The following is a 21,181-nucleotide window of genomic DNA, read 5'->3' as shown; positions in this document are numbered from 1 at the left end:
CCCCCCACCCTCCCCGCCCCTCCACCTCCCCCCATCCACCCCCCCCCCCATCCATGGTCAGCCCTGTCTTGTAAAAGGCTCATAAGCCTGATTTGTCTGCATATGGAGTGGGGCCACCTCCGCAGGCTGGATCCCCACAACCAGCTCCAAGAGTCTGAGAGCAACATCAGAGTTGTAAAGTACAGTGACAGAGTGACACAGTGACAGAGTGAGGGCCTGACATCTGAATGGGAGAGTCTGATGAATGGATGCCCCCATGGCGCCAGAGGGAGACAGCCGGGGGCAGGGGCTCACCGCGGGGCGGGGCTGGGACTACAGGTTCAGTGGCCGGTGATTCCAGGGATTCCGCCTCCTTCTCTCACCAGGTCCAGGCCACCAGCCTTTCAGAAGCAAGGCGCCCCTCCCGGACCCTGCTTTCTATCAAGTGTGGCCTGGGGCTGCTGGCAGCTATTTTTTCTCTTTAAAGCGGACGTTGTAAATCAGTGGTTTTTGGGTAGAATTCAACTCAAAGTCATTTTCTGTTTGGCTTACACATTTTTTTTTTAAGTGGAATTAGGTGCCAATATTTAAAAATCAAGAGATTCCTCGGGGCGCCTGGGTGGCGCAGTCAGTTAAGCGTCCGACTTCAGCCAGGTCACGATCTCGCGGTCTGGGAGTTCGAGCCCCGCGTCAGGCTCTGGGCTGATGGCTCAGAGCCTGGAGCCTGTTTCCGATTCTGTGTCTCCCTCTCTCTCTGCCCCTCCCCCGTTCATGCTCTGTCTCTCTCTGTCCCAAAAAGAAATAAACGTTGAAAAAAAAATATTTTTTTTAAATAAATAAATAAAAAATCAAGAGATTCCACATAAATGTCCACCTCTCCAGCTTCTCCTAAAACCCCACAAGGCCATCAAGACTGCGTCCGCACTCCCGGATGGCTGGCTTGCCCCCTTTGCTTTCTATCTGCAGGCATCGGGGGTTCACGGCGGGGCTTAACTATCCGCAGGCAATCGTACTTCCTCAGTCCCGAGCCCCTGGGCTGCCTCATCACAGCCCCCCAAGAACCCACATCCACTTCCTACAGTGTCATAATGAACTTAAGAAAACACACACTACAGATCATGATGAAAGACTAGGGTTTTTTGAAGTTTATTTATTTATTTAGAGCGAGAATCCCAAGCAGGTTCTGTGCTGTCAGTGCAGAGGCATATGTAGGGCTTTGATGGACGCTTAACCAACGGAGCCATCCAGGCGCCCCGAAAGACTGATTTTTAAAAAGAAATTGTTAATTCCTTTAAGGCATGTTGTCCTAGCCAGGGAACACATACAATATTGCATATAAAGTACTGGGATTTCATTTCTTTCTTTCTTTCTTTCTTTCTTTCTTTCTTTCTTAAATTTTTTTGATGTTTATTTATTTTGGAGAGAGAGAGAGAGAGAGCACGCGCTCGCGCACGAGTGGGGGAGGGGCAGAGAAAGAGGGAGACACAGAATCCGAAGCAGGCTCCAGGCTCTGAGCTGTCAGCACAGAGTCCAACGTGGGGCTTGAACTCATAGACTGCAGGATTATGACCGGAGCCAAAGTTGGACGCTTAGCTGCCTGAGCCACCCAGGTGCCCCTGGGATCGCATTTCTAAAGAGCTCAGAACAGTAACCGACATGGCAAGTGCTCTATGCATGTTAACAAACATGGGGAAGGAGTGGGGGGCGGAGAAGAGAGGGAAACAAACCACAAGAGACTCTTAACGATGGAGAACAAACTATGGGTTGCTGGAGGGAAGTGGGTGGGGGATGGGCTGGCTGGAGGATGGGGACTAAGGAGGACACTTGTGATGAGCACTGGGTGTTGTATGGAAGTGATGAGCCACTGAATTCTACTCCTGAAACCAATATTGCACCGTATGTTAGCTAAAATTTAAATGTAACAACAAAGGGGGAAATATGATAACAAGCCTTTGAAAATGTGTGGCTTATAAAAGGTTTGAGGGGCGTGGAGGAGGGTGCTGAACACCGGGTCCCTCGAGGCCCGGGAGCACTAAGGATCATGGGATCTCCCTCTACCTAAAAAGTCACAGGAATCCCCGCGGCGGGGGGGGGGGGGGGGGGGTCAGTGGACTGGTGCTAAGCACCAGCTGTGTGCCTGGGGTTCCAGTTGCTACGCCGGCTCTGATCACATCTCGGGTCAGAGTGCCCTCTGGGTCCCCCTCCAAAGGTGCACTCCCGGCCTGCCTGCCTTCCCTGCCGGCAATCTGTGTCTGTCGGAAGCTGGTAACCCACGCAGGGTTCATTAGGCGCCCCCAGTTGTGAGAGGGCCTCCAGAAGCCCATGAGCCCCCGCGATGTTGGGCAAAATGCATCCATGTGCATTTTTCGGGAACGGGGTGACAGGGAGTCATAGCTTTCATTAGGCTGTCAAAGGATTCTGTCCCAAAGAGCCACTCACATCGCGGAGACTAGGAGTCCACGCCAGGGTTCTGGTCAGAGATGTCCTAACCCCTGCCTCCAAGCTCGCGTGGAAGCATCATGGTCTATCCCACCAAGCAAGGGCGGCAGTGGACGGGGCCCCATCTGTCCACTGAGGACGGCCAACAATGCTGATGTGTTGCTTCTAATGTACACTGTGTGCAGGTTTCCACCGATGATGTTTTATTTCAACAGCCCACCCTTTTCCAGGAGTGGGCAAGCATTCAGCGTGTCGCAGCGTGCTATGGCGACCGCTGGAGACGCAGGCTGAAACGAAGGCAGTCGTTCTCTGGGATTCTCGAAGGTCAGGTAACGCCAAGGGGGCTTTCTTCTACTGCCCTGAGCAATGAATGGCCCCGGCACCATCCACCTCCACCGCAATCCCTTTCCCACTCTCATCTGTGAGGGAAGATTCCCAGAGAATCTTCTGTCCTGTCAGGAGGCGAGGAGGAGAAAGCTGCTGTCTAGGGGTGGGGGAAAAGGCACTGCCCGAGTTCCCGTGGCTGCCCTGACAGAGCCCAAATGAAACCTAACAAACTCCTGGTCCCACAGGTCTGGAGGCCAGAAGTCTGAAATCATGGTGCATGTGGGGCCAAGCTTCCATGAAACCGGTAGGGGAGAGCCCCTCCTGGCCTCTCCCCGGCACTCCTTGGCTCCCCGCTGATACTCAGTCTCTGCCTGTCTTGACGAGGCTTCTCCCCATGTGGCCGTGACCTAATTGCCCACATCTTCTGAGAACATCGGTCATATCGGATGTCGGCCCACCCCAGGGACCTTATCTTAACCTGGTGGCATCTGCAAAGACCCTATCTCCAAGTCGGGTCACATTCACAGGTACCAGGGTTAGGATTTGAACACGTCTTTTGAGGGGGGAGCACACAAGTCAACCTCAAAAGGCCCCGCCGCCTTGAGCCCAGGTGGTGCCACTTGCCCAAGCCCACGCCTTCTCCTGGGTTCTGGGGTTGGCGGATGCGTCTCTCCCTCCGGCCGTGATAACTGAGCACCTTCCCCTTGGTACACATTTGGAAGTGGAAATTTTTTCTCCGGCATCTCAGTCCTGGAGGACGTGAGCTCCTCTGAGATGGGGATAGGAGAGTAGGAAGTGTCCGCTTTGGGGGAGGGGGAGAGCTTCTCTGTGTGTACGCGTGTGCCTCCGTGGGTGTGAGTGTGTGTGTGTGTTTGGGGGGGGTATGTGTGAAGGGTGGGGGTAAGGGAGGTGCAGGAGGAGGAAGGAGGAGGAGGCCAGAGCCTCCCTGGTGAAGGCAGAGGATAAGGGCAGAGTGGTTTTGTCCTAACAAGGGCAGGCGGCCAGCTTGTGACAAATACGGGAATATTACGCCTTTGGTCTCAGCCCCATAAAATAGGATATTAGTTAGGATATTGACTCTGTTACTTTAACAGGAACCAAAATAGCAGTGGCCCAAGCAAGGCCAGAGTTAGTTTGTCTTTCCTATAATGACTGAGCTGGCGGTGGGTGACCAGGAAGGTAGAGAGACACTGCCCCATGACGTTGCCCAGCGACCCAGACTCTTACTGCTCTGTCACCTGCGAGGACACTGTCCTTTTCTTTAAAAAAAAAAAAAAAAAATTTTTTTTAATGCTTATTTTAGAGAGAAAGACAGACAGAGTGAGCAGGGGAGGAGCAGAGAGGGAGGGAGACACAGAATCCGAAGCAGGTTCCAGGCTCTGAGCTGTCGGCACAGAGCCCGACGCGGGGCTTGAACCAGCGAACAGTGAGATCGAGAGCTGAGCCGAAGCTGGATGCTTAACCGACTGAGCCACCCAGGCGCCCAATGGTGTCCTTCTGGACAGAGTCAAAGCTGGTTCACTACCTCTTCCACATCCCAGCCACTGGGAAGAGGGGGAGGGGAGTGGACGACACACCCCTTCCTTTTCTAGAACCGCTCCCACTTCTACTGGCCAGAACTTCATCCCGTGACCTTGCTCGCTGCAAGGGAGTCTGGGAAGTATCTCAGAGGCCATGATCTTAGGGATTCTGCTAAAACTAACAAGGCAGGGTCAGGCACTGGGGAATAGCTGGAGGTCCCCTACAGAAGGAATGTGATTTTAGAGAAATGGTGTTACGAATCCACCCTTTACAACAGCAAAAAAAAAAACACGCCAATTACATCCTTCCGATAAAGAATATAAAAGGTACATGATTAGAAAGATCAGATTGTCAAATGGGATCTGTCCAGTCTTAGCCAACTGCGGGGTCATGACAGAGGTTTTATCTCGGGAAGGTGTGCGTTGGGCCGCTCTACGGCCAGCTGGTTTTCAATGACGTAACATGACTTGTAGCTCTCCAGAACCCGGGCCTGGAGGTACGCCTTGTCCTTCTCCTGCCACGTGTCGGACTCGATGTACACGTTGAACGGGTCGTGGGAGTGCTCCAGCTTCTTGGAGCGGATGTAACTCAGCATGATGCCCAGGGTGAAGAAGCCGAAGAAGCCGAGCACCATGAGGATATAGAGTGCCTCCAGCTGGCTGTCGTCACCGCCAGGCGACCTGCGGGCCAGGCCTGACGTGTTGCCGCCCTGGTGAGCCGTCCCCTGCCACAGCGCGTTCAGAAAGGGCGTCGTGGCCGTGGTGTTGGACAGAATCATGCTGGGCTTCGAGTTTCCACTGCGAGAGCTCCGACTTCCCGAGAAAACTTTCTAAGAGAAAAGTGCAGTGTGAAATCAGCAAGCACGTGCCGGCCCGAACCCACACACGCGCACACATGCGCGCGCGGTTTTCGAAATCTCAGGGGAGACGGGCGCCCCAACGTACCCCTCAGTCCATGGCATGTGCCTCCTTGAATCTGCACACACCCCTCTCTCGCTTGATCAGTTGGTCACTTGATTCCGTCTTATTTCCACTCACCACCCCCACCCCCCTCCGAGGCGACCACCGGGGGGCTTCCTCCACTCTACACGTTGGGTAGCGTGTGCGTATTTGAGGTTATGTGCTGTGGACCGAATTGTGTCTCCCAGTTCACGTGTGGAAGCCCTAACCCCCAACCGTGACTGCACCAGGCGACGGGGTCTGCAGGAGGTAATCAAGGTTAAATGAGGTCATACGGGTGGGGCCCTAACCTGATAGGACTATAGCCTTATAATAAGAGAGAGAAATCTCTCTCGAACCACGTGAGGACCCTAGGAGAGGGCAGCTGGCTACAAGCTAGGAAGAGAGCTCACACAAGGAACCAAACCCTTCCGGAACCTCGACCTTACAGCCGCTCAAGCTGTGAGAAAATGTGTGTCTGTAGTTTCAGCCCCCCGTCTGTGGGATTTTGTTACGGCATCCCCGGCCGAAGACATACAGATGTGCTGTTGGGGTACATAGCTGCCCCTCCTTCCTCTTCCTCTCCCCACCGTGACTTTATGGCCACTCTGGTGGTGAGGCGTGTCTGCACTCCTTTACTTCCGACGGTTGCACGGTACCCATGGCCCACACCTACTTCTTTTCTGTGCCCGCTCCCCCAGAACTGGATGCTGCTGTGGCCTCTAACTGCATAGGCAAAGGGGAAACAAACAAATACCCTTGTCCTCCTATGGACCTGGAAAAAGCCCACATTTCGTATATCTGGTGCCTGGTGATTCGTGCTAGTCAGACTGCTGTGCTCTCAGACGTCCTAGGAGGGTAACGGGCAAGGGGTGGTCTGTTCCAGCATGGAACAGCATGTGGATGGAACGCCTGCCTCTGGATGGAAAACCTGACCTAGAACTCCCCTCTCGGGGGCCAGTGTTCCACCCTGTGCTGTGTTTGCCCCCTCCCTGCCCGCTGCCCTCTGCCGGGTGACTGGCACCGGCCACGCAGGAAGGGACAGTTTCCCCCTCATTTTAATCTGGATGTCACTATCCCCGCAAACCCATGTAACAGGCCTGGGGCTTGTGAAGGCTTTTGCCAAGTAGCTCTGGGATTCTGTCAGGGGGTTCACGCGTTCAGACACCGCACCTTACGGTCACTGGTAAACTGAACAGGTTTCATTCGTACACAGTTACTGGTCAGAAACACTGTGGAAAGAGAAATTCCAATGTACAAGGTGGGGGATGGGGGTGGGGGGCTCCGCCTCTCCCACCTACGAGGGGGACTGCGATATCACATATCGTCTTGCTTAGGACACTGGTCAACCTAGAGCTCCTTTTTAGGATTGGCTTAATTTCAAAACTTCTGAGCCCGGCCCTAGGGGACGATGCCTCACCTAGAGGCACCTAGGCCCCTTCTCCCTCCACCGATGCCTGGCCTGTCCGTGCGCCCCAGAATTCTTTAGTTGGCCCAGAGTTTCTTCTCACTCTGCCCACCCCCTGCGTGGTTACACCTGCCCCTTCTGGTTCACCCGTGTGGCCATGACCCCAGCTGCCCTTCTGGGCACCAGAGCTGGGTGTCCAACGACCTGCCAGGGATTTATTTACCTTCGGCCATCCCCACGGCCCTCCACCTCCCTCACGCCTCCTGCTCCGTGCCTCAGTGAGCCGAGTGGCCGTGTACCCACCCCAGAACCTGTCGTTCCGGCTCAAGGGCCCCCCTGAGCTCCTTCTGACCTTCGGGGCGAAACACTCCATTTTCAGCATATAGAGCCCAAATGCGAGGGCTCCTGCCCCCTTCTCTTGCTCCGCTGTTGTCTCCTGCCCAGACCCCATGCTCTGGCCAAGTCCCGTACACATCATCACCTCTTTGGACATCTCCAGCCTAGGCATCCTCCTTCTTGGCCCATGAAGCTCCGAAGTGATGCCTGGTCATGCTTCTTAATCCAGCCCAACCTTCTCTGATGCATGCCATGCCCTTGAAGGCTGTGTGTTCCCTGCTGATTGACCCATGGTCATCATCTCTGTCCCCCACCTTGTCCCCTGCAGCCTCCTGGCCTGGTGCCTGGCACCCAGCAGCTTGGGAGCTGTCCATGAACTTCTTAATACCTCTTGACAGGTGGGCCCTGATTCTTCGCAACCGTAACCTGCGTATCTAATTAACGAATGCCCCTGAGCTGCCTTTAGACCGTTAGCTAAGTCCCTTTTGTCCCACCGGCTCGAGGAGCATGAGTGCCGGAGGAGAAAGTGATCAGCCGTTGGAATTACGTCTCCACTCCGGGTTTGGATTCTGGCCCTGCTGCTATCTGGCCACACGACCCTGGCCAGGTTCCTTAGGCCTGCTCCGTCTTTTTCCCTTTGGGACCAGGGGGAAACATCATTGACATTTGCAGCTGTGGGATCACTGACCCAGTAAGTAGAGGGGCACACAGCCGTGTGCACTCGGGGTCCCGGGTGTGAGTGCCTTGGTTTTTTCCTGCTCATTCAGAAATAGCAGCCCAGGGATTTGGAGGTCGGGGGTTTTAGGTCTGGCTCTTCCATGGCCGACCATGGTGGCTCCCTTTACTTTGTGGAGAAGACGCTCATGAATAAGGCACAAACGTGTTTATGGGCTCTCCTGACACCTCTGGGGCTTTTGAGTCTGTGCCCTGAGATCTGGGAGGGGGTAAGCAGGCTCCAGAGACTCCCAGCCTCTGATTCTTATCCCAAGCCAGCATTTCCCTCCATTCTAGCCACGGCAGTAGACAGGAATCATTTGGTAACATTTTTTTTTTTTTTCTTCGAAGCTTAGACCCAGAGCTGCTGGTCTGATGAAAATCACTCAAGACAAGAGGCTCTGGGCAGCTAAGATTTCCAAACAAGATGTCCAACATTTTCCTTTTAAATGACCTCAAACCACTTATGAATGCATAGACCCCTGCCCCGGGAAGGTACACAGGCCTTGAGCTGGTATTGCAATTTTTTTTCTAAAAACGTGGAATGACCACAGTCGGCAAGGAATCCCGCTGCTAATTACTGTTAGAGCATCCCTACTGCTTCACGACCACGCGAGATTGGAATCATGGTAGACAACCGGCAGAAGTTAGGTGGTTTAGAACTCATAGTTCCATGCAGCAAGTCAACCTCAGAGCAACTTTTGGAACCAATTCATATGGGTGGGATTACTGAGAAGACCTATTGCTTGAAACCAGACGGACTTTTCCGTGGCTGGAGAAAGGAACAGAAACAAGTGCTTGGAAAGCCCACCAGGCCTTACTCCAAAGTAGGGGTTGCTCAAACTTTAACATGCTTTAGAAACACCTTCTTGGGGTGCCTGGGTGGCTCAGTCAGTTGAGTGTCCGACTTCGGCTCAGGTCATGATCTCACAGTTTGTGAGTTTGAGCCCCACATCAGGCTCTGCGCTGACAGCTCAGCCTTCTTTGGATCCTCTGTCTTCCTCTCTCTGTCCCTCCCCCACTTGTGCACACACTCTTTCTCTCTCTCTCTCTCAAAAATAAAATAAACATTTAAAAGATGTTAAAAAAAAAAATCACCTGAAAATGCAGAGTGCTGGGCTCCACTCCCAGAGTTTCTGAATCCAGAAGGGTGGGGGTGGAGCCTGAGAATTCGCATTTCCAAATTCACAGGTGCTGCTCATGCTGCTGGTCTGGGGACTCCCCCTCCCTCCCACTTGGTAACCTATTGGAATCACCTGGAGAGCTTTAAAAAAAAAATACTGATGGACACCCCCGCCCCCTCCAAAGACTGTGATGTCCTTATTTGTGCTTCCTTGCTGGCATCAGGGCTTTTAAAAACTTCCTAGGTGATCCTAATTTGTAGCCAAGCATGAGACCCACTGGGCTATGGGACCTTAGGACACTGACCAATCATTTGTACTGCAAGGTGCCAGGAAGAGTTTTATAAGAAGAGAAACCATGACTTCATACAATAATTTTCAAATCCCGTTTGGTTTTTAAATTTTCTTTTTTTTTTTTTTTTTTTTGGTCTCCTATGTCCCTGATGTAATGTGAACAGAAGTTGCAGAGAGAAATTCTCAAGCCTTCCCTTTACCCCAGCTGCCTCCCACCCGACTCACACTGGCACCTTCAATTATGCTGAGCCTGTCGGAGCCTTGTGCCAGGCCAGGAAAGTCAAGTTCATTAACTGCCTTTCAAATAATGACTCTGAATTTTTAAAGGGAAATCTTTTTCTTACTTTACACATAATTTAATGTATTGCTTTTGCGAAATGCCCTCGGTGCCCCCAAGGCCTGCATGCTGGGTCACGCGGCGTTCTGTGTAATGAGTCTCAAAATGAGTTTGGCAATGTCCTCTTCATAGTCAGCATGGTGTAAATGAACTCAAGCTGCATGTCAGCTGGGGGTTTATGTCCCATTCTCCAAGTTCACTTCTATTATCATGCCAAAGCACTGCCCAGTGGCCACTGTTTCACGTTACTGGACTCAAATGGATTTGAAGAACTAAGCCAGCAATCTTAACTCACAGGGAACTAGGCTCCATAGAGTTGAACTGACCTGTCCAAGGTCACGTCTCTTATCAAAAATGCATCTAAAATTTAATCTCGTGGCCCTGAACTCACATTTTATTAGTACAGAAAAAGGAGTTCTCAGGACCTTGCAGAGAACAGAGAGATTCTGTATTTAAGGTCAAAGGAGCTGAGGACTTGGGCACTTTTATCAGGTAAAACCAGGGCTACCCAAATGAGGACAGGCTCGTGACCTAAATGTGCCATCAGGACACCCCCTCCCCTCCTGGGGTGAACCACAGCTGTTTGTAGCTTGCACGGTGTCAAGGGGGCTGGGGGAGGGGGCAGAAGCAGCAGGAACCAGGGAGGTCCAATTCCAAACACAGCCAGTTTTATGCCCAGCCCATGCTGGACATTCTCCCCCATTCTCTTTTTATTTATTTTTTTAAGTTTATTTTGAGAGAGAGAGAGAGAGAGAGAAAGAGAGCACACTAGTGGGTGAGGGGCAGTGAGAGAGGATCCCAAGCAGGTTCTGTGCGGTCAGCACAGAGTCAGACATGAGGCTCGAACTCACGATCTGAGCTGAAATCACCAGTTGGATGCTTAACCGACTAAGCCACCCAAGCGCCCCCACGCTGGACATTCTCGCATTGGCCTTCCTGGGCCCAGAAAGAGGGGGTTTCTAGAAGTGTCTGCCTCAGCCTGGGTTTGAGCATCCTCGTGCAGCAGGGACACCGCTCCCAGTCAAGGTTAGTGCATTTTTTTCTTCTTCAAAGTTTAGACCCAGAGCTGCTGATCTGCTGGAAATCACTCAGGATACGGGGTTCTGGGCAGCTGAGCTGAGCTAAAAGCTGCCAGTGGAGACCACCTGGGTCTCCACGAGCCTGGGATCCTGGGAGACTCCCAGCTGCACCCAGAGGAGAAGGGGGCAGTGAGTGACGTCACGCCGGCCTGGAGCATATCACCCCTTTTGCATTTCCCTCACAGGTCCTGGCTATGTCGCCCGGCTGCACTGATAACACAGCCTGGAAGCTTTCAGAACAGATTTCCTAGCATTGCCACATTTCATTCTCTCTTAAGTGTTTACTGAGCAACCAACGCTTCTGTGGCCGACTCCAGCCACACTTGCTGAGAGGGATAGATGCTGGGGGGAGTAGGGAGTGTCTGAGTGAGAGCTCGAAGATCTGAGTTCCAGCCCTGACTCCGTCCTAGATAAAACACAGGGTTCCCCCGGGGCCCTTCCTTTACTTATGCGGGTAGAGCAAGGAGAACATTCCTATGGTCTTAACAGCATTCCTTCAGCATTTCCTCAAAGAGCATCCAGTCTTGAAATCCTCACTGGCCTTCACTTGTATCAGGAAGCAGAATGAGGGTAAAACTGATTATGGATTAACCTAATTTGGGTGCATATGATCTTACTGATCCCAGAACTCGCGAGCATGTTTTCCCTGGAAGCAGCTATCAATTATTTTCATCTTTATCTCAAGCACCCAGAATGGCTCAATAAGAGATTGCTGGATTAAATCCGAATGCAAAGTATTAGGTTCGTTACAACCACAATGTGATTGCGAGTGCAAATAACCAACAGGGAATGATACACTCTTGAAAGAAATTGGGTGGGTAGCCAAATGAAAACGTCTTTCGATACAGCATGCTTTTTTTTCAGTATGTTTCTATATAATAAAATGTAAGCTATTTTTATTTATATTTATATCATTAGTAGTATTTATTTTGTATATTAAAATTTATACTACTAACATAGCTACGTGTCTACACGTCTACAACCTGCCTTACTCCTAAAAAGGTTTAAGGCAGTCAGTAATTGTTGACAGTGTGGCAGAATTTTTATCTCTTCCCCCCCACTCCTGGTAACCCTTTACGGTGTTTTCCCCTTCTTTTTTTCCCTAATACTTAAAACCTGCTAATACAACATCATTTTCTTATTTACTATGTCCATTGCTTGTTGTTTGTCTTCTCCGCCAAAGCCTACGCATTGGACAAGGGCGTTTGCGCGTGATCTTCCGCATGTATCTCAAGGACTAGAACAGTACCTGGCATATGGTAGGAGCAGAATAAATATTCATAGGACGCAGGCATGCATGCATGAATGCATGAATGAATAAATGTTCCACTCAACTACCAGAAAGCCCTGAGCCACCAGCTCTACCTTCAGAGACTTAAGATGAGAAGACTGAGTCCCTCTGATGTCCTCACGATGTACTTTATTTTCAAAACAACCCACTTGCTAAGAACCTGTCAAAAGCGAGACATCCCAGGGCCATTCTCGAAAGGTAGATTGCCTTCCTTGGACCCATCCTTAGCTCATATACTCAGGCGAGTATATGAAACAGATGACAGAAAGCAGGTTTTTTGCCGCCTCCTTAGATACCCACAGATCAGAGTCAAGGTGCTTTCTGGCAACTCGGCACATATGAACTTAAACAATTGTGTGACCACAGCAAAGTTCCCCACCAGCCTGAACATAAATGGCCCTGGTGGCTACTGGCCAGAACCTTCATTAATGGAACCAGAAGCTCCTTCTTAACCTAAATGTGGACTCGAAATAAACAGCTTACATATAGCAGTTTAAAAAATCCAGGTGGGAGGGGGCACTTGGGTGGCTCAGTCAGTTAAGCATCCAACTTCAGCTCAGGTCGTGATCTCACCCTTGGAGAGTTCGAGCCCTGCTTCGGGCAGGCTCTGTGCTGACAGCTCAGACCCTAGAGCCTGCTTGGGATTGTGCGTCTCCCTCGCTCCCTCCCCAATTTACAATCTCTCTCTCTCTCTCTCTCTCTCAAAATAAGTAAACATTAAATTTTATTTTTTTTTAAATCCGGGGCGGGGCGGGGGGGGGGGGGACAATGTAACAGACGATAGATCCAAAACACCACCGCAGGCAGCTTGCTTCCAGAAGTTCCACATTTTCCCCAATTACTACAATCAAGATCAGATACCAACAAAGATTGCCCCATGCCTTTTCCCCAGGGAGAGGCCAAGGCCCAAGACCCTTCCTGGTCAAAAAAATTCTAACGTTCCCTCCGAGGCTGGGTGTATAGGTCAGTATTGCCCGAGCTGGATGGAGGTCTTCGAAAGAGTGGGGACTGGAATCTTGGGCGGCTTTAGTTCTCTTTGGATGCTTTTAGGCATTTGCCGAGTTTTCTACAAGAGTGGCTGAGCTTTAGTAAAAACGGGGAAGTGTGGTCGTTAGTGGCGGGTGAGATCGTTTTCTGTGCGTGCGCCTCTAAGTGAAGCCGGCAGAGCCGAGAGCGGAGAGGGGGCGCGGGCCGCGCGCCGCAGTACGCGGGTCGCGGCGCCTCCTGCCCTGCGGCTGAGACCGGGGCCCTGGAGCCCCCGTCCGGGTCGCCCGATTGCGGCGCCGGCGCGCGGGGCGAGGAGCCGGGAGGCGGGAGAGTGGACTTACCGGGTCTGGAGCGTCCAGGCGGCCGGGTGCGCAGCGGGTCCGCCGGCCGCGCGCAGGACACCGACAGCCGAGCCCGAGGCGGCGCCCTCCGGGGCAAGTGCACCGCGCTGGCGGGCGGGGCCTCCCGGAGCCGGCGGGCGCCCCGCCCCGTGCCCGCGCGTCCCCGCCCCGGCCCCCGGCCGACCTCAGGCCAGACCCCGGCCCCCTCGGCCCTCCGCAGCCTGCGATCCCCTTGGATGGCGCCGGTGGGCTCAGCGCCGGCAGAAGGTCGCTATTACTACAATTGCCAGCCGGCCAGCCAGCTCTACCTTGCTGCAGGAGTTTGAGGTTGGCAGGCGAGAAGGGGCTAAGGCCAAGAGAAGGGCATTCCGGGAGTCCTCCCCCCCAGCCCACCCCCACCCCCACCGCCGCCACCACCCTGGGCCCAGCGCCACATCCCTTCCAACAGCTCCAAACAGTAACTTAAAGACGCTCCAAGCCCCGCAGACTCCTTTTCACCGCATCCCGCACCCCAGCTGTGGCCGCGCATCTCGTGGGCAGATGTATCCAGCACCTACTGACGGGGTGTCCGGCCCCGAGCTGGAGGGGCAGCTGTGGCGCAGACAGGTGCGGTCCCCGCCCGCGGGAGTCGGTCGCCGGAGCCACCCACGCACGCTTTGGCGCTGGCTCTCCAAAGTCCTGGGGGCGGTGGGACCGGCCACGTGGGGCAAACCGCACACCCGCCGAGTGACCTGCCAGCAACTTCCCAGCAGCTGCTCAGGTTTGGGAAGCGAGAATGAGACTGGGCTATTCCCAGTCCTGCTAGAGCTGGGGGGGGGGGGGGGGGGCGGGTAGGGTAAGGTCCTGGCTCAAGGTCTGCAGGCAGGTAACAGAGAAAGAAGGTTCCTGACCTAGAGCCAGAAGACGCTCCCTCTAATTGGTCTGCCTCTTTCCCTCTCCTTCTTAGGCCTTGGCCCCCGTCCGCTCCTGGGGAGGAAGCTCTGGGAAGGGTCCACCCCATGTGACAGACACTCCAGGACTCAGCTCAGCCGGCCAAGGCCGAGCAGGCACCTCCAGGCTCCAGGGGCACCAGTATGAACCCTCATCAGACACTCTGGAAAGCCCTAAAATGTCCTTAGCCTCGATGTGTAATTGTACTGTGTGAAATCTGTTCTGTGGGGAGGGATAATGGATGAAGCTTAGAAAAGCTTTATGCATAGAAATGTTCTTTGAGTTTTACTTGCAGTAACTAGAATCTGAAGGTCTCAAAATATAAAAGTGGTTAAAGATGGGGCGCCTGGGTGGCTCAGTCAGTTGAGCGCTGGACTTCAGGTCAGATCACGATCTCACCCTTAGTGAGTTCGAGCCCTGCACAGGGCCCTGTGCTGACAGCTCAGAGCCTGGAGCCTGCTTCCTGATTCTGTGTCTCCCTCTCTCTCTGTCCCTCCCTGACTTACAATCTGTCTGTCTCTCTCTCTCGAAATAAGTAAACAATGAACAAAAAGTTTTTTAATAAAATAATAAAAAAAAGTGGTTCAGGATGGCACCTATGGGTATTATTCTCCATACCGGAATATTACATGCGGTCATCAAGGCAATGTTTACAAATAGTTGGTAACAACACGAGGGATCCTTCTATTGTAATGTTAAATGAGAAATAATGAGGCTCTAAATCGCACACACAGGATGCTATGCGTTATTTGAAGACTGAAAAAACACACCACAATGTTAATATTGTCTGTAAATGGTGGGCTTATGTGGGATCTATTTTCTTATTTACACTATTTTGTGTTTTCCTTTTTGGGGGGGCAATAACTCTTTATTCTTTAATATTTAGGGGAAAAAATACATACACTGTATCTGGAAAGTCCCTAGGTTCACCGTGCTCAAGGTCAGGCTGTATGCAGGTGGTCTCTTTTTGCCCACCTGTCCAAAAAGGGACTCCACTAGGGGGGAAATGGGTTATGGGTCGAAGCAAAAATGTTTATCTGCCAAATTTATGTAGAGCCCCTTCAGTGTCAACTCACGGGCCGGGTAACTGTGTGTGGCGTGCCCCCCACCAGCTGTGACGTTACTATCTCCCCAGGCGGTGGGACAATGCCACCCCCGTTATTGTGGAGACACTGTATGGCAGCGTTTGCAAAAGGTGATACGTACGGGAGTGGCGGTCTTCATACCTCTCTTCCTGGTTCTCCGGGAACCACATGTGATGGATTGTTGGATCATGACAATACTATTTTTGTCATTTATTTTTTTTTCTCTTTTTTTTTTTTTAATTTTTTTTTTTTCAACGTTTATTTATTTTTGGGACAGAGAGAGTCAGAGCATGAACGGGGGAGGGGCAGAGAGAGAGGGAGACACAGAATCGGAAACAGGCTCCAGGCTCCGAGCCATCAGCCCAGAGCCCGACGCGGGGCTCGAACTCACGGACCGCGAGATCGTGACCTGGCCGAAGTCGGACGCTTAACCGACTGCGCCACCCAGGCGCCCCTTGTCATTTATTTTTAATGATGCATTATGATTGCAGATGAGAAAAATGGCACTCTGTGACTTGAAATGGTTTCTTCTTTTCTCTTTCTCTTCCCTCTTTTGCCCTCTTAGTCTCACCTTTGCCCAAGGAGCGGGTGCCACTGAACTTAAAATAATCATAACAATAGAGCTACAGCCCATCAAGCCATTGGGTCATTTCTCCCTCTCTTCTCTTTCTCTCTCTGACTCCCCCACCTTCTGTGCTCTTCTTGGTCCCTTCGTTGGGAACTGGGTCTTGGGAAAGGGGTGGCAAACGTAGCCCCCTTCTCTTCTGAGTGGCTTTATCTTCCTCTTCTGTGAGTTCCCACCTCGATGCAGGTGGCATCGGAAGTCAGAGCTCCGGCCACTCATTCGTTTCATGCTTGTTTTTAGGGAAATCTCGTATCTTAATTTGCAATGTGGATGTCGTGTTTCTGTTTCTAACCTTGCTCTGGGGAGGGAAAGGCTCTGCCCTCCGGAGGGACTGATCTTCAGTGTAACCCACCCGGGGTGTTTCATGGACCGTGGACCAAGATCTGTGGACAGTTCATTGCTGTTCCCTCCGGCTGCCCTTCGGTCGGCGTCCAGATGCCCCTGGATTAGCCTGAGGACATGCCCTGCCCCGTGACCCCTCCTTCTTCTTGCCTGTCCTCCCCTCTCCCCCATGGCTTTACCATCCCACGGGAAACTCTCATTTCTCAGTGAGAAACACAGCTGTAAGGCAAACAACCTTTCTTGAGTAACAACAGAGCATATCCTGGGCGCAGTCACATGCTCCGTTACGACATTTGCCACGGGAAGTACAAAGAGGAGGAAGGACACGGAAGTCCTCATTCTGCCCTGCTGGTGACAGATGAGGAGGTGTCGAGTGATGGAAGAGGAGAGGCTCACCCCGCCTGCCCCCTGGGGCGCCGCCCCCCACCGCCCTCCGGAGCTCCGTCGGCACCGCACGCAGGTGGCCTGGCACACGTGTCCGTGTCTTCTGTGACGGCCACACAGCGCTCTCATCCCTTCTGCCTCGTTTCCTCGGCCAGAATCTCCCCATCTGATCCACTTGGTTGTAGGAGGCCTGCCTCAATTTCCTCCCAGGGCTCCTCTTTGGCTGGGCGTCCTGCACACAAGGGGCATCCTTCCCAAATGCTGAGGTCTCCTGGCATTCTCCTAAACCCTCCTAGAGGTTCTGATGAAAAGAAACCCCCCTCAAGCTGTGTATAAGCCATTCCAGCTCCGTGAGCTCGCTTCCCACTGCTCTGCCGCACCCCCACCCCCAAACTTCCAGACCAGCAAACGAGGCACCTCCGTTCTCTGCGCACAGCCCGCCTTTCCCGCCTCCAGGTGGATGATCGTCCTCCAATGTGGGCCCAGGACATCTTTAAACCCCAGATCTCCAGCAAAGGTCTAGCCCAAGGGGCCAGGGGCCAGCTCTGTGCCTCCTGGCATAGGGTCAATTTGTTTGCTTAGGCTTTGAGTTTGTTTCCAAGATTAAAAAATCGAGATCTCTCCTACTAAACACTGAGATGTCTGGCTTCCTCTATACAACTCAATAGATCTTAGAAACTTTATGCTCGCCTTTGGCAGGGCGACAAGTGACAGGAGCGTGATTTTCCACAAAAATACACGCTAGAGAATTTGCCAAACGCCCTACCATTGCACAATCCGCAGGACCCACTGACTCTGCCTGTCTGTAGGGATTGCGTCTGTCGCTCCTGTTCTAGGCCTTTCCCTTCCGGGACAAAGCCCCCTCACCTGGCTGTTCCTTCCCTTTGCATTCCTGGGAACTCAGGTCCTCCCTTGCTTTGGCTTTGCTAATTTGTTGTGTGGCAGGTGCCAAGTTGGAGACGGAGGTTTTGTTTATCCTTTTAGAGCAGCGCTTCCTAATTTTTCAGGAATCTTCTCGGGAATCTATGGCTTTCCTCCCATCCCTCCAAACGCACGCATGTGCAACACTTTGCCTACAGCTCAGGAGACTTAGGGCCCCCGGTGTGGTAGGTTCGCGGCTGCCGTATGAGGAGCCACCGGGCAAGGACTCTCTTTTCTGTGGATCAAACTCGACTCCGTGGTACTGATTCTGTGGGTCTCCCCTGTACGCCGCGTGTGGATGGATTGCTGGACAGCAAGACTGTCCACAAAAACAGTCATTTCAGCTGCCTCTGCTCAGGTCCTGGGAGCACCAGTCCTCATTCTTGGCATCCCGGAGTCACCTAAGGAAGATGATGTACCAGTTACAGACCCACCGACTCAGGCCTCACAGCTGCCCTTGCCTTTCCCAGCCTTCACCTTGCTATGAAAAGAGCACAGATCCAATGAAGAAAGCTTTTCTAAAAGAAAGAACAGCGTGGTTCACCACCCCACCCCCTCACCCCCTTTCTGTCCCGGAATAACGATATGCTGATAGGAACATGGATAAATTAATTACACTCTGGAATGCTATTCATTGCTAGGAAAGAACACTGAATCTACACATAAGGCGCTTGACATTTGAATACAAACATTGCCCTTATAAGGTTTCTTTTAAAACCCTATTGATCCAGTTTACGCAGGATTTATAGGTATAATCCTTTTAAACGCCGTGGCTTCAGAATCACAGAGGTGGCACTATGCCCAGTGCCAGAGTCAGCCAAAGAACAAGGCAACTGCGGGAATGAGATTAGCATCTCTTCAGTTCCTTGTATGTCTGATACTATTTTGCCGTTCCTCCGATTCCTGATTACACAGAAGCCCCGTTGTGGCCCACGTCCCTGAAAAGCAAGGACACCGGCAAGCCGGAACCGAGAACCAGCGCAGGCAGCCTTTCTGGGAATGTGTGCGAAGGTCACTTTTTAGAGATGGGACTGTCCACAGCCATTGTCGCGATTTCGGTGCTGTTGCAACCAGGACCTTCTGCCTGGAAGTCCGGATTAATGCCGGAGGCCGTGAGCGGGGATTGAAGATAGGCGAAGAAATCAGAGGTGGTATCTGGCATGACCCGGAGGAGGAGAGGAAATGTATTCAGAGGGAATCCTTAGAAAAGCAAATTCCAGGAGCGCCTCTGTGGCTCCGTTGGCTAAGCGGCCGACTTCGGCTCACATCACGGTCTCACGGTTCGCGAGTTCGAGCCCCGCGTCGGGCTCTGCGCTGACAGCGCGGAGCTTGCTTGGGATTCTCTCTCTCCCTCTCTCTGCCCCTCCCCCACTTGCACTCTCTCTCTCTCTCTCTCTCTGTCTCTCTCTCTCGAAATAAATAAATAAACTTAAAAAAAAAAAGCAAATGCCAAAATACCTTCAACTGTGAAATATGTAAACAGTGAAAAGATTTTGATGACAACCTTGATCTTCGAATCCTTATTCTAAGGAATATCTAGTCTGAACTCAGACTCCCTCCCTTACCATTTGTCTCAATAAATGAATCTTCTCTTTTGATAACTGCTCAGTTTATTTATGTGTCATGCTTACCTGCTTTTGAGAGAGAGAGAGAGAGAGAGAGAGAGTTGGGGAGGGGCAGAGAGAGAGGGAGATGCAGAATCCGAAGCAGGCTCCAGGCTCGGAACTGTCAGCACCGAGCCTTACGTGGGGCTCGAACTTGTGGACCTCGAGATCGTGACTGAGCCAAAGTCAGAAGCTCGACCCACCCAGTCACCCAGGCGCCCCAGATGACTGGTCAGTTTAATTGAGTATTTACCGAGCTCTTCCTAGATGGGCGGGGTGGAGGACCCCCAATCCAAGGTATGTCCAACTTCATCCACCTTGCAGAGTAGAGCTGAGAGGCCACCCTGTTCTCTTCACCAGCCTCCCCCTGGCCCTCCTCAACACACACAAAGTCTTTCTGGCAGAAGTGCAGTCTCTCCCTGCTGGGGACTGCTGTGCCAACATTGCCCTTATGTTTTATTTATTTATTTATTTATTTATTTATCTATTTTGAGAGAGAGAGAGCATTCAAGAGTGTGCGTGCAAGTGGGGGAGGAGCAGAGAGAGGCTCGAAGCCAAGCCCTACACTGTCAGCGTGGAGTCCATGGCGGGGTTTGAGCCCACGAACCAAGAGACCATGACCTGAGCCAAACCCAAAAGTTGGACACTTAACCAACTGAGCCACCCAGGCACCCCTGTCGTTGTTGTTTTTAAGCCCAGTCAGTTCCGATAGCACACGGTGTCACCTTTGACCATGGCCCTCTGTCCCCCAAAGCTCTCAGAACTACTCTTTTCACATTTCTAGAGCACCCCCCCCCACCCCCCCCCCCCCGCCTCCCCCACCACCAAAAGACCAGCACATATCAGCTTTTGCCAGGAATCGACCAAGAGTTTCCAGGCTGATCTCCTAGCCCAGGAGACCCTCTTCCTCTATCCTTGAGAGGTCCATTTTACCATGCTTCCTTTTCTAGCTCATGTGACAGTGATTGACCATCACATCCGCCCTCCTTGTCAGCTGCCCCAAAGGACAAGCTCTACCAACTGATCTGCCGTCAGTCCCCTGCTGTAACCAGCAAGGAACGTAACAAGTGGACGGGGATTCATGGATATTTCTTGAGGAAATAGCTGGTTACTTGTCCCTGATTTGGGGGACACCCCTTTCGGGACCAGCCGTAGACCAGACTGTATCACCCGGTGGTCCTGAGCATGACAGAATCTCCGTGAACATCTGCTGAGTCAAGTTGAATTTCATGGAATGTCAGAGTGTGGAAATTTGGACTAGAAAAGCAACTAGGAGGAATAAGTGTGAATGGCAGTATCTAAATTAAAATCCGTGTTGTGCCAGACCTTTTCTACACGGATTTTGCTCGTTTGGAAATCACAAAATGCCCAAGGTATCAGAAGCACTGACCACTGGCCAAGGGAACTGTCGATAACAAATGCCACGATTATTTAGTGTTCCATCTCCCGTGTCAGCGAGTGACCTGAGACTAAAATGAGAAAGAACTCGGAGCCCTGGGGCCGGGGGGGGGGGGGGGGGGGGCCTGCCACAACAGCTAACCGGCCGGTCACTAGAGCTGAGCCGAGGCACCCAAACTCTCCCTTGCTTGTTTTGCTCATTTGCAACTCCGGTGGTAAGAAGTCTTGCTCTATTTGACTTGGCTTGGTGTGCTGAGTAAAATAGCTTCTTTCCATCCCTGTGCAACAAGGCAGGGAATTTAAAATAAGAAAGATAGGGGAGGAGTGTTCTGGACAAGACGGCTCAATGAGTTCGTGCTTTGATCCATCGTTCAGCTCTGAGCACAGCCATGGCAGATAAGGTGCAAAAATAGAAAGCTAAAAAGGGACGCCTGGCTCACAGAGGCAGTGAAAAAACTGCCGGAAGCCTCTGACCCACGGGGCTCTTTGGCTAAAATCAGCAGGGGGTTTAGCTCCTCTGGGCAAACCCAACAGGCAAACGCCCAAGATGCCAGACAGGCACCAAGTTACTTGAAGTCAGGAGCTGGGTGGGAGCCCTGAAAGAAAGAAATGGTGGAAAGAAACCATTGCCTGGAGACTCAGGTTCTAGAGGGATGAGGGTCTAAGAATGCGGGGCTGGAGACCCAACCCCTCCCCCCCACCGGAAACTGAGCCTGGTCACATAGTGGCCTCAAGACTGCATGGATGTCCCCAGGATCACTAGAGGACAGTCCCCTTATC

General features: G+C 52.2%; 1 protein-coding gene across 2 annotated transcripts; it reads right to left on the bottom strand.

Annotated features, from left to right (window-relative positions):
* Positions 1-3,073: 3,073 nt before the first annotated feature.
* Positions 3,074-13,801, bottom strand: KCNE1 (potassium voltage-gated channel subfamily E regulatory subunit 1). 2 transcript variants are annotated; one of them, XM_040483974.1, is made up of 2 exons: positions 13,670-13,801; positions 3,074-5,095 (listed from the first exon to the last, which is right to left on the bottom strand). In XM_040483974.1, the coding sequence occupies exon 2, from the start codon at positions 5,042-5,044 to the stop codon at positions 4,655-4,657; it is 390 nt and encodes a 129-aa protein (XP_040339908.1). In that variant the 5' UTR covers positions 5,045-5,095; positions 13,670-13,801; the 3' UTR covers positions 3,074-4,654. The 2 variants fall into 2 exon arrangements, with proteins under 2 accessions (XP_040339908.1, XP_040339907.1); XM_040483973.1 differs by lacking the exon at positions 13,670-13,801 and adding an exon at positions 13,113-13,216.
* Positions 13,802-21,181: the final 7,380 nt, after the last annotated feature.

This window comes from Herpailurus yagouaroundi, unplaced genomic scaffold, assembly GCF_014898765.1.
Source record: "Herpailurus yagouaroundi ecotype Mexico unplaced genomic scaffold, PumYag 162, whole genome shotgun sequence".
Classification (NCBI taxonomy): Eukaryota; Metazoa; Chordata; class Mammalia; order Carnivora; family Felidae; genus Herpailurus; species Herpailurus yagouaroundi.
This window is presented reverse-complemented; position numbering and strand designations above follow the sequence as displayed.

What these genes read in the sequence shown, in the direction of transcription:
- KCNE1 (XM_040483974.1), bottom strand. Translation starts at nt 5,044, where the DNA reads ATGATTCTGTCCAACACCACGGCCACGACGCCCTTTCTGAACGCGCTG.